General features: G+C 35.6%; 1 protein-coding gene across 1 annotated transcript; it reads right to left on the bottom strand.

Annotated features, from left to right (window-relative positions):
• Positions 1-3070: 3070 nt before the first annotated feature.
• LOC148914916 (putative disease resistance protein At4g27220) lies at positions 3071-8865 on the bottom strand. The gene is given in 9 exon segments (XM_089042975.1): positions 3071-3314; positions 3908-3964; positions 4074-4488; positions 4491-4713; positions 4803-4974; positions 4976-5583; positions 6102-6371; positions 6471-8009; positions 8011-8865. Coding segments are annotated over 8 exon segments (4104 nt in total). The 5' UTR covers positions 8854-8865; the 3' UTR covers positions 3071-3314; positions 3908-3930.
• Positions 8866-15841: the final 6976 nt, after the last annotated feature.

Genomic DNA, 15841 nt, shown 5'->3' with positions numbered 1-15841 from the left:
AAATCAAAATCCTAGGTCAAATAATTCATTCCATTTGGGGATTATTTGACCTAATTGGGAATTAATCAACCTAATTGGGAGTTACTCAATTTAATTAGGGATTACCCAATTAAATTGAAGACTACCTAATTGGGTTGAGAATTGATTCCCAATTCCTACCCCGATTCTCAATTAAATGAGGAGTTACCTAATTAAAATGGGATTTGATTTGATACCTACCACAATTAGGGATTTGATTTACCCTAATTAATCAAATCAATTCCATAAAGGGGAGGAATAATTCCCTTCCATCTACGGAATTATTCCTCTGAAACCCTAACCTTCAAGACAACTATAAAAGGATGGCCACACACAAGGGTAAAGGTACGTCTGAAATCCCTACTGAAACTCTGCGAAAATTCCTCTCAAACCCTAGCCACCTCCTTTCTCTCTCTCTTTTACATAAGGCTACGGCCACCCGGTTTATACCATAAACACATCTCCGTACCCTATTAGCTATTGTTTTCTATATGATTCAATTGAACTAATTTAGGCATCGGAGGGCCTTTGGCCAACACCCCCCGGGTGTGGTCCTCTTATTGGTTCTATTTTGCAGGGAGAAGGAGGCTGCGAAGAAGAAAGGGGAATCTTTCCAATCGAATATTCTTGTGGGGAAATTTGTACACTCAATTGTCATTCTCAATTGTAGCTCTAGGGTAGAGGTTCATAGAAATAAATTGAAATGCTTACCTCTTGATTGACTGGACGTGGCAATATTTGAACAATATTTCTTCTTGAAGTAGGTTTGGTCATTGGGCCACATGAATAAGGTATACATCCACAAGTTCCTGATGAAATACCTTCGTCTTCGTCTTTGTGATGAGCTGTTGAATCTTTTTCCAACGTTTTTGTTTGTGGAATTATCAAGCCAATGTCTTGAGTTTGTCGCATCCTTCCACGACATAACTTTGGCGGCTGACCATAAAGAAGAAGAAGCATCAGGACAAAGACTCTCAAGACTCGGAAGCTTGTGTAGAAAAAAACTATTTAGTTTGGGAAACAAAGTCATGCCCGTCTGATCCTCTTTTTCATTTTCATCTGCGGATCTGACTATAGTTTTTATTTCCCAGCATTTTGCTACGTTGAGCTCTTCAAGATTCACAAGTAGCCTGGCAATTGAATGTGGGAACACATATTGGAGATCACAACCATCTTCTATTTTTAAATATCTTAAGTTTTGGAAGCCCTGGAATCCACGCGGAATGTTCTTCCGAAGGTGTTGACATGCAAAATCCCTTAAAGAAATCTCCAATTTTCGTAAATGAGAAAATGCTGGCCCATCCGTAACCATATGGCCTTTCAGATCAAATAACACATCTACATTGGCCTCTTGTATTTCCACTTCTTCTAGATTTTGTAACCATAAAATGCACTTTGATGGAAATACCGCTCTTTCAAATTTTCGTTTTTAAGTTCATATCCATAGATTATTTTAAACATTAGAACAAATGGACATGGTGAAGATTAATCCCACAGTAGAGTCTTTTCTATTTATTATTGCTTGGATACTAATTCATGAATTATACTTTGAAATTTGCACATTATACCAACATGGTTTGTGGGGAGTGAGATTGAAATACTTATTGTTTGTCCCAGTGTGTTTTAATTTCTGTTTGCAAAAAAATAATAAATAAAATTAGTATGTATTATCAAGTAATAATTGCCTCACCCAAAACTTTGCTAGTAGCCGGGCCAGTCCTGCCTAATCAGCAGATTCTCGAGACAAACGGTAGAGTTTTGGCATGGGGCAGAGTGGTTAGTTGGTTTCGTAGCCGTTTTAGCTTGAGTTAATAAGTCCTTAGGGGTGTTCAACACCCGGTGCCCTAAAGCCTTAGTGGTTTGGGAGTCATTGACCTAAAGCTCGCTACATGGGTTGGATCGAAAGCTTAAGGGAACCAACATTGCACAACCATTACTGTTACTGAAAAAAAAAAAAAGAATGATTATATAAATATGTGAAGTTTGAATAAAAGGGATAAGAGGTAAGGGTTTTAGTCGAGTCTCCTTAACCATGATGGTTCACTTTACACCGAAGGAAGTTTGTGAATTCTTTTCTAATTGATTCTAAATAGCTTAGACTCTGTGGTGGGATTAGTTGGATCTATTGAAAAGATGTTCTAGTTTTTAAAATTTGATATGGATTGCAACTGGAAGGTGGAAATTTTGTCCTGGTTAAGTGTGTTGGTTAGGTGTCCAGTTTGTTAAGTTCTTATTTTTGTTTGAGTCTTGTTTTGCTTGAGGACAAGCAAAAAGCTAAGTTTGGGGGTATTTTGATGAGTCGATTTTATATTATATATTTAACCTCATTCTTAGTATATTTTGGTTAATATTTTGGAAGAATTTTGATTATGTGTAACAAATTCATTTTGCTAGGGCGAGGCCGTAAGCCTTAGCATGAATATGTAGTTTTATTAATTTGCTTATGAATGGATGCATGTTTGCTTTGAATTATTAATCACTGTGTGTAAAACTATCTATCTATTTTAATGACTGATCACCATTAGGATATGTAGACAAGTAATTTGATGCATCACCCTGGCAATTGAGGAGGGCTTCTTGTGATTAGTAATTGTAAGTTCACTTAAGGTGAACATCACGCTCTTAAGGGTTGCATGGTTTTTCAAAGGGTTTTCACAAAGCTTAATGAGTCTTGCATGTTTATATTTGATCTGAACATCACAGACGGATTGCATGTTAGATATATGTTTTCGCTTGAACATCACAAGGAAAATATGCATTAGGAAAACCTAACCTTCAAAGCATATATGTGGAAATTCATAAGTAATTGATAGAATTGCATAGGATTGCGACGGTGTTGGCTAAACCCTAGTTTTCTCTAAATTGTTAGTCTTTAAAAAGAAATCGTTTTTCTTCTTTGCTGTTATTATTTCCCAACTTTCAAATTTCTTTCACTGTTAGTTTAATCTTTTCAAATTCATAAACTTCAACTCTTTAATAAAATCTATTTTAGTTATTAATTAAGAGTTAGTTTAATTACAAATTAGTCAAACAATTTTTGGGGACAACGACATTGCATGAGCATTTATACTACAATTACCTTGTATTCTTGCAACATACAAATGAAATCCAGTACATGAATTATAATACACTTTAACACTTGGAATTGAAATGGGATTGTTTCTCAAGAATTGATGAGGTTAGAGATGTGGAGTTGCAACTTGCTATTCCAAACTTCAAGAACTCACTCTGTAGAGTCTGTATGCACATCCTCAAAAATTTCTTCATAACAGAACTCAAACCTCCTCATGAATGTGCTGAAAAGAGGTAAACAATATTAAACTAGAAAAATAATGAAAGTGTTCATCCAATGCACTAAATGTGAGAATCGTAAACTTGGGACTTAAAAAGAGCCTCGGAGTGTTTTTGATAATGATGCAAAAAGCTACAGCATTCAGAAATCTCTAGACTAATCTACAAATTTCAAAAGGCTCTAAATACTCTGCCTAGGCATTTTTTTAACTGAAGAAACTATAGAACTTCATAATTTGAGATACACTCTAAATTTTAACTTAGAATCTCATTTAGGAAGGAGCCCATTGGAGATGTTCTAACGAGATAACACATCAGAATTAGGTTTTTTTTGTTGTTTTCGTCTACTATATCGCAATGATAGAACACTTGAATTAAAAAAAACCTCAAACACACATGAAATACATTGTAATTTATTGTCAAATCGAAGCTTAAACATTCTCACACGTAATTTTTTTTGTTTATATCATTAGAATCTAATTTGATCATGCTAACTCAATTTAATTCTTTCCTTAATATGACATAATATGGCATATTGTTTTTAGTAATAAGATTTACTTAATATAGAAGTTGGAGATGGCAACATATATATACTCACCTCTGCACTTCTCTGTGTTAACATCATATCTCTACTATCTCATTAGAATTCGGTCTCCTATTCAAAAGAAAAGAATGTGTATCATTGAGATGCAATCAGGTTTGAAAAAGAAACACTTTAATTGTTATATTATTGACTAAACACCAGTGAGCATTCAGGAGCATACCTTTTTTCGTGAATGTTCCCTATAGTGCTATTGAGGTCCCCCATCCACTCAGACTTTCCCAACTCTGTGTACACTTGAATTACAGAATGTGTGTTGACAACCTTTGAAGCAAATGTTCTTAAATATGGACATCTTTTAACCTTCAATTCCATCAAAGATGGCAACTTCAAAGTATAAGCTTCAGTCGAAAAACAAATGAGGTTTGGTAGATATTCAAGCGTCATGGAATTCAGTCGAGGAAATGTAATTTCCTGATCAGCACATTCAGTGTCTGCTTTTGCAATAACGTGTTCAATCTTCTCACAATTCCCAACTTCTAAGTCCTTTAAACTGATAAGGAGCTTGGCTACAGTTGACAAGAACAAATATCGCAAACTGCCACAGTAGGATACACTTAAGAATGTCAAGTTTCGAAGCCTGTGATATGATGTGAACCGCCCGTTTCCCATACGTGCATTAAACTTGGCAAATTGTATAACGACAAGTTACACAACTTATTGAATGCTTGAACATTGTGGCTTTCCACATCCTTTGGTCCCTTGAGTTGGAAAACAACTTCCAATGACTCACAATATTTTACAGAAAGACGTTCTAGATTATCGTAATAATTTGAGTCTTGATCAAGATTTGTTGGTGCAACCTAGAAAATCAAACATGAATTGAGCAATTGTATATAATTTATATAATTTCAATATGGCAATGTCATTTTCATTCTCAATTGTAGCTTACCTCTTGATTGACTGGACGTGGCAATATTTGAACAATATTTCTTCTTGAAGTAGGTTTGGTCATTGGGCCACATGAATAAGGTGTACATCCACAAGATCCTGATGAAATACCTTCGTCTTCGCCGTGATGAGTTGTTGAATCTTTCTCCAACTTTTTTATTTGTGGAATTACAAGCCAATGTCTTCAGTTTGTTGCATTCTTCCACAGACATAACTTTGGCGGCTGACCATAAAGAAGTAGAAGCATCAGGACAAAGACTCTCAAGACTCGGAAGCCGGAGTAGATCAAAACTATTTAGTTTGGGAAACAAAGTCATGCCCGTCTGATCCTCTTTTTCATTTTCATCAGCGGATCTGACTATAGTTTCCATGCTCCAGCATCTCGCTATTTCGAGCTCTTCAAGATTCACAAGTAGCCTGGCAATTGAATGTGGGAACACATATTGGAGATCACGACCATCTTCTATTCTTAAACATCTTAAGTTTTGGAAGCCCTGGAATCCACGCGGAATGTTCTTCCAAAGGTGTTGACATGAAGAAAACCATATGTACAAATTTTGTAAATGAGAATATGCTGGAACTGCCTGCCCATCCCTAACCATATGGCCTTTCAGATCAAATAACACATGTACATGGGCCCATCCCATATGTACTTCTTCTAGATTTTGTAACCATAAAATGCACTTTGATGGAAATACCACTCTTTCAAATAACACAGCTACATGGGCCCATCCCATAGAAGATTGATGCTCATCATATGAAGTTCCTACCACATTTTGATCCTTAGGCCCATCCGTTACCTGAAAAGATTCATTAATTAATAAATATTTAAAGAAACATTTTGTATATTCAAAAATGAAATTAATAACAAGCTCAATTATTATTGTTTAAATTACTTAAATATGACTTCATATTAAAATATTAATAAAACCAAGTTTTAATCGGAGGACAAAACCTCTCCTCTGCTTTGCAGAAAAATAATCACATAAAAGCTAGACTTTGTCGTCTCAGGTCAAACTAAATGCTTCCACGTGGCGAGAATAATAGTCAAACTAAAACCTCTCCTCTATATGATGATTTTCTTTGCGGTCTGCACATGCTCAATTATTTATTTTATTTTTTTTTTTGTAAAGGCAAGTAAACTAAATTCCTCATTTATCAGTATGAGAACATTTTCAGTTTTTAGGAAGAAAATGAGTAAATAATAGTCAAACTAAATTCAGACGTGATGGCAAGTAAACCAAAATAAAAATAAAATTTGAGGCACAAACAATTAACAAAACAATTATACTATTCATACCTCATGGTTGGAGTATAGCTTGTTGGCTTTGTAGAAACCAACGAATTCAACAGATATATTTTGGAGTGTCAACTTTGTTAAGTTAGGGAATATGTCTGATTCGGTCTCATGTTCCCTCCACTCCTTTGAGACGATTTCTTTCATTTGGGGACACCAGGCAACACTTAAGCTTTGGAGTTGAACCAAGTTGCTTGCTACTGATAGAGAAAATACATATTTTAAAACAGGGCAATCATATAATTCAAGAGATCTTAAGTTGATAAAAGAGCTCTGTGGAAGTTGATCGTGGCATATTGCTTTTAGCTTGGGCATCCCCTTGAGTAGGATTGATTGGATGAGAGGGAAGGCTGTTTGTTGAGTCCAACTTGCTCCATTTACAAGGTATTCTATCTCAGGGCACTCCCAAATTGTTAAAACTTTTAAGTGTTGCAATCCCTCTTGGTCTAATTCATTGAGGACATACTTTAAATTCTTAATCTTTTCCAAGAATAAATCTTCACATTTCTTAAATAAGAGTCGAACAGTTTGAATCCCCATGAATTCACTTTGAAAAATCTCCAACTTATTTTCGAATGCATAACAACCAGTACTTGTTGATGTCGAATGCATAACCGACAATCGTCCAAACAATCTGTTGGATATGTGGAATCTTATTGTTGCCCGGCTTGTCAAGTAAAAGTCTTTTGGAAAGAAGTTGAAATCGGGTATAACTATGACTAAAACCTTCAAATGATTAGACAAAGACATCACCTCAACAAGGCTTGCCATCCTCTTATCTTCGCTTTCTGTAGCTGATTGTTCCCATTTGTAAAAACTATTTTCCATATACAACTCTTCAAGACTAGATAAGCTCGATAAGAGACCATGTGGAATCTTCTCAAGACGATCACAATTCGTGATATCTAACAACCTTAAATGTTTAAGAAGTCCAATTTCCTTCGGCAACTCTAAGATACTAGAGCATTTATGAAAGCTGAGGATCTCTAAATTTTCCAATCTTCCAATAGCATCAGATATATCTATTAAATCATAACAACCATTTAGGGACAAGGTTCGAAGGCTCTTCAGTAGTCCTAGTGACCTTGGCAAGGCTGATATCCCACCCATGTCTACCAATGCTAAAACCTTCAGCTCTTTCATCCCTTTACATATGATGTCCATGCTATTTTCCGAATAACGTTCGCCTTCTAAGTGTAGAAGCTCAAGTTTTGGACACTCCAGGCCAACTGGGATCTCATCAATATTAATTGGTATCAGTGAGATTGTTGTGTAATGGTCGTATATCTTTGGCCACCCTTTCTTTTCAGCATCACATCTTATTAGAAATCTATGTGGATCTCTTGAGGCAATTGATATGGTAACATCACGAACTATGTCATGCATCTTGGTATGGTCTTTCCATTTGCTCTCTAGCAACAAAAACCTTCTTTGAAGTTTGTCAACCAAAGAATGCACTCTATTTCTTGCTTCTTCCACTGAATCAATGTTACTAAAATACCCTCGACCCCATCCATATCTAACCAAATATTCAATTGGAATATCATAATCTTCAGGAAATAAACAACAAAGCAAAAGGCATGACTTCGCTTCATCACTCTCCAATCTATCATAACTCCATTGTATGCTTGAATAAACTTTGTCATTCATCGAAGAGATGCTTCCAGGAGCTGAACTTTGTAGCTGTTTGAGGGCATCATCCCATTCATACTTCCTCTTATTTTCTAGTGCTTTCGCAACAGTTAAAATAGCAATAGGTAAACCTGCACACTCATTTGTGACTCGTTTAGCCAAATCAGGATAGTCCAAGGGTTTACCTATGATTTCACGGAAGAGTTCCCATGATTCCTCTGGTGTTAAAACTGGGATTGTAAAAATTTCTTGACTTCCCATTGCATTGCACACTTCCGAAGTTTCGCGAGGTCAATAGAACTTTGCACCCTTTATGAGGTCCATAAGGAAGTCCAATAGCCTCAAAATCGAGCTCTGTCCACACATCATCTAATACAATCAGGATCTTATTTATCTGCTTGAGTCTTCCGTAGAGCTGTAGTGCTCTTCCAGGTTTCACTATCCTCCCGTCATATGTAAATCGCAGCTCGTCTGAAATTTCTGATTGAATCTTCCGAATGCTTGGGCTTTGGGACACAACTGCCATCACAACATTATCGAATACTTTCAATCCTGCCAATCTTTTGATGATTTCTTTCACCATTGCGGTTTTACCCACACCCCCCATACCACAAATCCCAATCATTCTAACTTTTTCATTCTTCAGAACCTCTATCGCGCTATTCACATATGTCATTCTGGATTTAAAATCCTTAAAACCTTCTTTGAATGTTGACCATATCATCGGTGGAGGTGCAGGATGGGCAACATTATTATTGAATGTTCTTTCTTTTTGGAGATGACGATGAACATCTTGTGTAATCTTAGTGGCTTTCCTACTTATGTTCCGCCGGTACAAGCATCGCCTTTTCATGCTGACTTCTTCCTCAAAACGTGACACTTGCAGGATTAACTCGTTAACACTTTTTAGCCAACTTTGAACATCAGAGTTGATAACTTCACCATTCGTTTTGGCAGCATTAACTGATTCTTGCACCCCATCTTTCATCTCTAAAAGCTGTTTAAGTTCATCCTTTAGATCTTTCATGTTGGTATCATAGTAAATCAAATAGCCAAATTCTCTGCCTATTGGTGTCACCAAGGACTCTGCAATTTTGGACGCAATTGAAATAACAATCTCCATTTCCTTGTGAGATCAAAGACACGTGGATGAAATGCTTATCTCTGTATATTGTCTCCCAATCTGTACAAAGTCCAATGAAAAATAGATCAATATAAAAATAGGATTGGCTGTTTTTGGCAAAATTTTATGTTGCATATATTTTATATTTATTTGAACACTTTGTACAATTTTACCATTGTCAACGAAATTTTTACTACCTTAAATGTGACATCTCTTGTACTTAAAAAACAACAAAATGAAAGACATTTTTTGTACTTAAATTTTTATTGCCTTTCTGAAGATTATGTTTCTTTAAAGGGATTAAGGTTTTGATTATGTGAAAATTAAATACATAGGTTGATTATATTACTTCTATTAAAATTTTATTTTATTTGACTATGCCTTTTTTTATTATTAGCCTCCATTGGAACCAAAAGGAATAAGTTTTATAGGCTAAGTCTTGGCTATATTAAATTAACAAGTTAATTTGTTAATCGTTTTCCTATTCTTACTACGATTTAGCTATATTGAATTTCTAGTTTTATTGGTTTTTAATTTCCTTTGCCAATTAGGTTTTCTTATGAAACCAAGGGATAAGATTGCTAGGCTGCTTTACTCTAGTATAAATACGTTATTACGAGACTCGTGTATTCAATTTTTTATGCATGTAATTCCGGACTTTAGTCTCTACAGTTTCTTTTAGGATATTTTACCTAGGACTCAATTATCTACATTCTAACTTCTATTCTATAGCTTTATCATTTTATTATATGTATTTTGGGACTGGTTGGTTCACTAGACAACAACTTATAGACCCTACCCTGCATCAAATTGGTACCAGAGGCTAGGAAAATCCTTCCTCCACACCATGATTGGTCATGGTAGAGGTTGTAGACAAGGGAACTAAGCCCAACACAGATAGATGACTGAGATGCAACGTATAATGGAAGATATGTCGAGAGTGGTGCAAGCCCTCCAAAGACAGAATTTCACAGATGCCTATATGGAGATTCTGGAATGCAACCATGGTGATGGTGATCGAGGTGGATTGGAAGAGCAGTTGGTTCATGCATTGGGTTTGAATGGTGGAGGAAATAAAATTGAAGTTGCTGATTTTTATGGAAATATGCATGCAGAGATTATTTAGATTCAGAGGCAAGTCTAGAGAATGGAAACCTATGGTAGAAGTGTAAGACATTACATTGTAATAAACCATATTAGAATGGTCTTCTAATCACATAAGTAGTTGCAGTTTAGTATTAATCAAGAAACATAACTCGAGAATATCTGCAATTCTAGTTTAAAGTGCAGTTTAATTAGAAAACTAGAGCTTTGAGGATTCCTAATCCCACATGGATTAAAACATTCTATCCTAGTGCAATCAGGATTTGTTTAAGTGTTCTTCTATGGGCAAAATACTTAAGCAATGCATATATTTATATAGAGGTCCCTTCCGTATCAGTCAAGACACACTCATATTGATATCCCACCCCCATCTAGAGAAAATTAAAGGACTGCATAGGAGAAGAATATTTCTACACCTTCACCACAGCCATTTTTTACCAAAGTTAGTGTTAGGTTATTATGAGGAGAAGCATTGAAAATGGAAAATTTTATATTGAATAGAGTACCTACTAAACGTGTAAATGCTATCCCTTATGAAGTTTGAGTTAAAAGAAAACCAAGTTTGAATTACCTCAGAGTGTGGGGCTGTAAAGTTGAAGCAAAATCATACAATCCTATGGAAAAGAAGTTGGATTCAAGAACAGCCAGTGGCTATTTTGTTGGCTATCTAAAGAGAACTAAAGGCTACAGATTTTACTGCCCTCAAAATACAACCAGATTTGTAGAAACTCAAAGAGCAGTGCTTATAAAATCTAAAAATGAGGCAACAGAACAAGAGAATTTCGATTTTGATGAAGTTATAATAGAAAATGGAGACACAATGAATTCTAATGCAGATAACAAAATTCAAGTGTTACCTAGCTTTGACTTGAGTAGCACGCAATCTGTACAGGAATATGAAATAGTTGGAGATCCAATGATACTTGACCAAGAAACTCAAGAACAGCAAGTTCTGCCACTAGAAAAAACAAATGAAAATCAACCAGCCGAACAAAACCATGAACAAATGGACAAAGAGTTGGGAAGATCACAAAGACCAAGGAAAAGAGCACTACCTGATGACTACTATGTATATTTACAAGAATCTGAGCATGATGTGCATGAAATTGAAGATCCCATGAAGTATATGCAAGCAATGTCCAATGAGAAAAGTGAAAATTGGTGGGGAGCTATGAAATCATAATTAACTCTATAGAGAAAGATGGTGTGTGGGAACTAGTGAACCTGCCACAAAATTGCAAACCTATAGCCTGCAAATGGGTTTTCAAAACCAAGAGAAACCCTAAGGGACAAATTGATGGATATAAGGCAAGACTAGTTGCCAAAGGATCCACACGACAAGAAGGGATAGATTACAATGAAATCTATTCACCAATTTCAACTAAAGACTCATTTAGAGTAATCATGGCATTGGTAGCACATTTCGATTTACACTTACATTGAATAGATGTAAAGACTGCATTCTTGAATGGAAATCTACAAGAGGGAATATATATGAAACCACCTGAAGGTTTCATTCAAGAGAAGGGAGAAAATCTAGTATGTAAACTGTGTAAATCGATTGATGGTCTTAAGCAAGTTCTAGATAGTGGTATATCAAATTTGACAAATTTGTTAATCAATATGGTTTTTACAGAAAATTCATTGGATGAATGCAATTACATGAAGAAGAGTGGGAGGAATTTCATCATATTGGTATTGTATGTGGATGACATCTTATTGGCATGCACAGGTTTATCAATGTTACATAACTATAAAGAATTCCTGTCTAAACATTTTGAAATGACAAATCTTGGTGAAGCATCCTATGTTTTGGGAATTGAAATTAGCAGGAATCGAGCGAAATGGGTTCTTGGATTATCACAGAAGAATTATATAGAAAAGGTACTGTAGAGATTCAATATGCAAGGATGTGGTGGAACTGATATGCCTATTTCAAAAGTAGACAATTTGAGCAAGGACTGAATAAGGGAAAATTTAGACGAATGACAAACCTTATGCCTCCTTAGTAGGCAGTCTTATGTATGCACTAGTCTGCACTAGACTTGACATAGCCTTTCCTATTAGAGTGGAAGGTAGATTTCAATCTAATCCTGGACAAGATCATAGGATTGTAGGCAAGAAAATATTGAGATATTTACAGAGAACCAAAGATTACAATTTGGTTTTAAGAAGAAGCAATAATTTGAAATTAGAGGGTTTTGCAGATGCTGATTTTGTAGGTTATAAGGATGATCTCAAATCAACATCACGGTATGTGTTCATATTTGCATGTGCTGCTGTATCATGGAGAAGTATCAAGCAGCCTCTCACAGTTGCATCTACAATGTTAGCAGAATTCTTCGCCTCTTATGAGGCTATTTTTCAAGCTATGTGGTTAAAGAATTTTATCACTAGATTGAGTGTAGCTAAGTCTTAACATAGACCTATACAACTATGGAATGACAACAGTGTAGCAATTTTGTTTGCAAAAGGGAACAAAAGGACAAATGCTTCCAGAAAAAGATAAGAGATGGGTACACTGGTTTGGAACACATCAATACAACAGATATGACTGCAGATCCTCTTACTAAAGGACTGGTAATTGCAGTTTTTCATATTCATGTTCAAAGTATGGGATTGACAGAAAATATGAGTGGCTGAATTAGTGGGAGTTTCAGTGGGAGTGTTTCTGTTTTAACTAGAGTTTTATCATTTATATTTTGATTAACTAGTAAAGGTTTTGATGGATATTCAAAAAGTTTGAGGATTCATAAAGTGGAATTTTGTTCAATTATTTTACTGCTTACGTTTGATACTTGAATATACATATAAGGCAGTAAAGCCAGCAATTGATGTAGCTGCGATGGTACAGTATATTCATGGCATTTGTTCAATTTTAACTAGACATTAGCAGTCATTTAGGGGACTATGAATGCGCATGACATATCTATTAGCACAGACAGGTTAGTCATGAACATTCAACAGTTTTAATCTTGATCAAAGCCTTATGTGGTTTTCAAGAATCTCAAATGTAATTATAGGAACTTTGAATTAATAGATGTTCAAGTAGTTTCAATAATTCTTTGTTGTTCTTGATTGACAGTGGCTTAGTAGGGATTTTGCTCAGTTATGCCTTAAAGTGTGTAATGCAATTAACTGTTGTGATTATTTGACCAAGTAGGAGACTGTAAGACATTACATTGTCTTAAACCATATTGGAATTGTCTTCTAATCACATAAGGAGTTGCAGTTTAGTATTCATCAAGAAACAGAACTCGAGCATATCTGCAGTTCTAGTTTAAAGTGCAGTTTAATTAGAAAACTAGGGCTTTGAGGATTCCTAGTCCTACATGGATTAAAACATTCTATCATAGTGCAATCAGGATTTGTTTAAGTGTTCTTTGATAGGCCAAATACTTAAGCAATGCATATATATAGAGAGAGGTCCTTCCCTAGCAATCAAGACACACTCATATTGATATCTCACCTCATCTAGAGAGAGCTAAAGGACTGCATAGGAAAAGAAGATTACTATACCTTCACCACAACCATGTCTGACCAAGGTTACTGTTTAAGTTCAAAGACAATAAAGAATTTACAAGAAGATCATAAGGTGTAGAGCAACATGCTTGAAAAGGGAAGTAGAATATCAACACAAGTGAAAGCAATGTTACGAAAGAAGTTTTTAATGGCTGATTACACTATGGAGTTATATGAAAGGTTTCATAGCTTAAAACAACGAGATACGTTCGTTGAAGAATGTAAATCAGAGTTTGGTAATCTCTCAATTCGAGTTGGTTTGAAAGATAGTAATCAAAAGAGGACACATGTCATTATCGTTCAGGTTTGAATAAGACCATTAGCGATGACATGGGGGCGGGTGTGTTCCGTTTGTTCAACCTAGAAGATGCTCGACAACATGTATTAATGGAAGAAAAAAAGGTATCATGTTGTGGCAATAGGCAATAATATGGGTTGGCAAAGAATACAACTGCTCTTCATAGTGTCCAAAGTGATCACAAAACCAATCCAAGTACCAAAATAAGGTGTAGGAAGTTGGTGGGTACTAATAAGAGTGAAAAAGGGGAGAAAATAGCACAATTTTATCCTCAAAACAACGCTGGTGTCAAAAATTTCAAGGCTGAGAGTACTTCAGAAGTTTGATATTTCAATTGTGGAGAGGCAAGGCATTTATCTTACACTTGCCTACAAAGAAGAGTAAACTTGGCAGAGGTTAAAGATGATAAGTTCAGTTTTTAAAAACCACTTATGATGTTTAAGGCAATGAAGAGGAAGTTAGTAATCTTTTGCCGGTTGGAGGTGAATCTTTGGTGGTAAGGCGGGTGATGACAACTCCAAAAATTGAGGGTCTTTAGCGTCCACATCATATATATTCTGAACCGCCTTTGTGGTAGAAATGTGTGCAACGTGATTCTTGATGGAGGAAGTAGTGAAAATGTTATCTCGAAGGAGGCAATAAAAAAACTAAAGTTACAATTGAGAAGCATCCTAACCCTTACAAGGTTGCATGATTTCGAAAAGGAAACAAGATACTAGTCACTTCAATACTGTTAAGGATGAAGATTAGTGTGATGTTGTCCCATGGATGCATGTCATATCCTATTAGGAAGACCATGGTTGTTTGACAAAGACATGATGCATTCTACTAAAGCTAACACTTATTCGTTATATAAGGATGGGAGAAAGTGTACTTTGCAGCTGGGTCAAGGAGGATTATGCAATGCTCCCAAAGATGCCAAGGTTAATGGTCATTTGAGAGCCCATTAGTTGGAATTTGAGAGCAAGGAGGTGAGACCTATGTTTGACTGTCTCCTAAATTTAGATAACCCTCCTATGTTTGACTGTTGTTTGGAAGAAGATTGAGAAGTTTGTTTGAGAGTTGGGAAAGCTTTCGACAAGGTATTTGGTGAGACTAAACAAGTTGAATTTAGTGTTATCTTTAAGGCAAGGGACCAAAGGGGAAGTTGGATTTGAACTTTTGAAGCAACACAATCAACACACGTTCGAAGGAAAATTGATTCAAGAAATTCGTGAGGAATTGTTGGAGGTGAGATGAATTCCTTAGAAGGAGATACTTCTGAGTATGTTGATTTTCTTGGTGTTGATTCTTTTAATTTATAGATTGCTAAGAACTTCGTTGACTTTCTCAACCCTTTGGATTTTTGGATTGAAATGTTTTTGGGTTGAGAGATTGGTTGCAGAAGATAACTGGTACTGTTCTAGGAAGGATCTAATATTTTAAATATCTATCTATTTGGAATGGGAAGGTTCAATGTCACGGCCAAAGTTCTGTGGACAACTTATCTAAGCGGAGGTTATCTTTGGGCATTTTTCACCAAAATATTGGAATTCGAAGACAAATTCTTCCCAACTTAGTCGAGTTGATGAAAGAGCATCTTTTAGACTTTCCTAATCTAAGTGGGCTCACCATCCAATAAGGCTAAGTTTTAGCTATATCAAATTAATAAGTTACTTTGTTAATCATTTTCCTATTCTTAGTAGGATTTGGTTTAATTTCCTTTGTCAATTAGATTTTCTTAATAAACCATGGATAGGAATGCTAGGCTGCTTTACTCGTGTAAATAGGCTATTTAGAGACTCTTGTATTTAAATTTTTATGAATATAATTCCAAACTTTAGTCTATAGAGTTGCTTTTGGGATTTTTGACCTCTAGAACTCAATTATCTTCGTTCCAACTTCTATTATATAGCTTTATCCTTCTATGCTCTATATTTTGGGACTGTTTGGGATGCTGGACAACAACTTGTTGCTTTGCTTCGCTGCATCAGAAGTGATTATTTGACATGATGTTGATTGGTGTATCTTTTCATGAATTTTTTTTGAGTGTGTGTAAAACAACGTTGCTTGACTGGCACATTA

This window comes from Prunus mume, linkage group LG8 (genome assembly GCF_029339155.1).
Source record: "Prunus mume cultivar Tortuosa linkage group LG8, ASM2933915v1, whole genome shotgun sequence".
Classification (NCBI taxonomy): Eukaryota; Viridiplantae; Streptophyta; class Magnoliopsida; order Rosales; family Rosaceae; genus Prunus; species Prunus mume.
The sequence above is the reverse complement of the archived record's forward strand: the minus strand, read 5'-3'. Positions and strand labels throughout refer to the sequence as shown.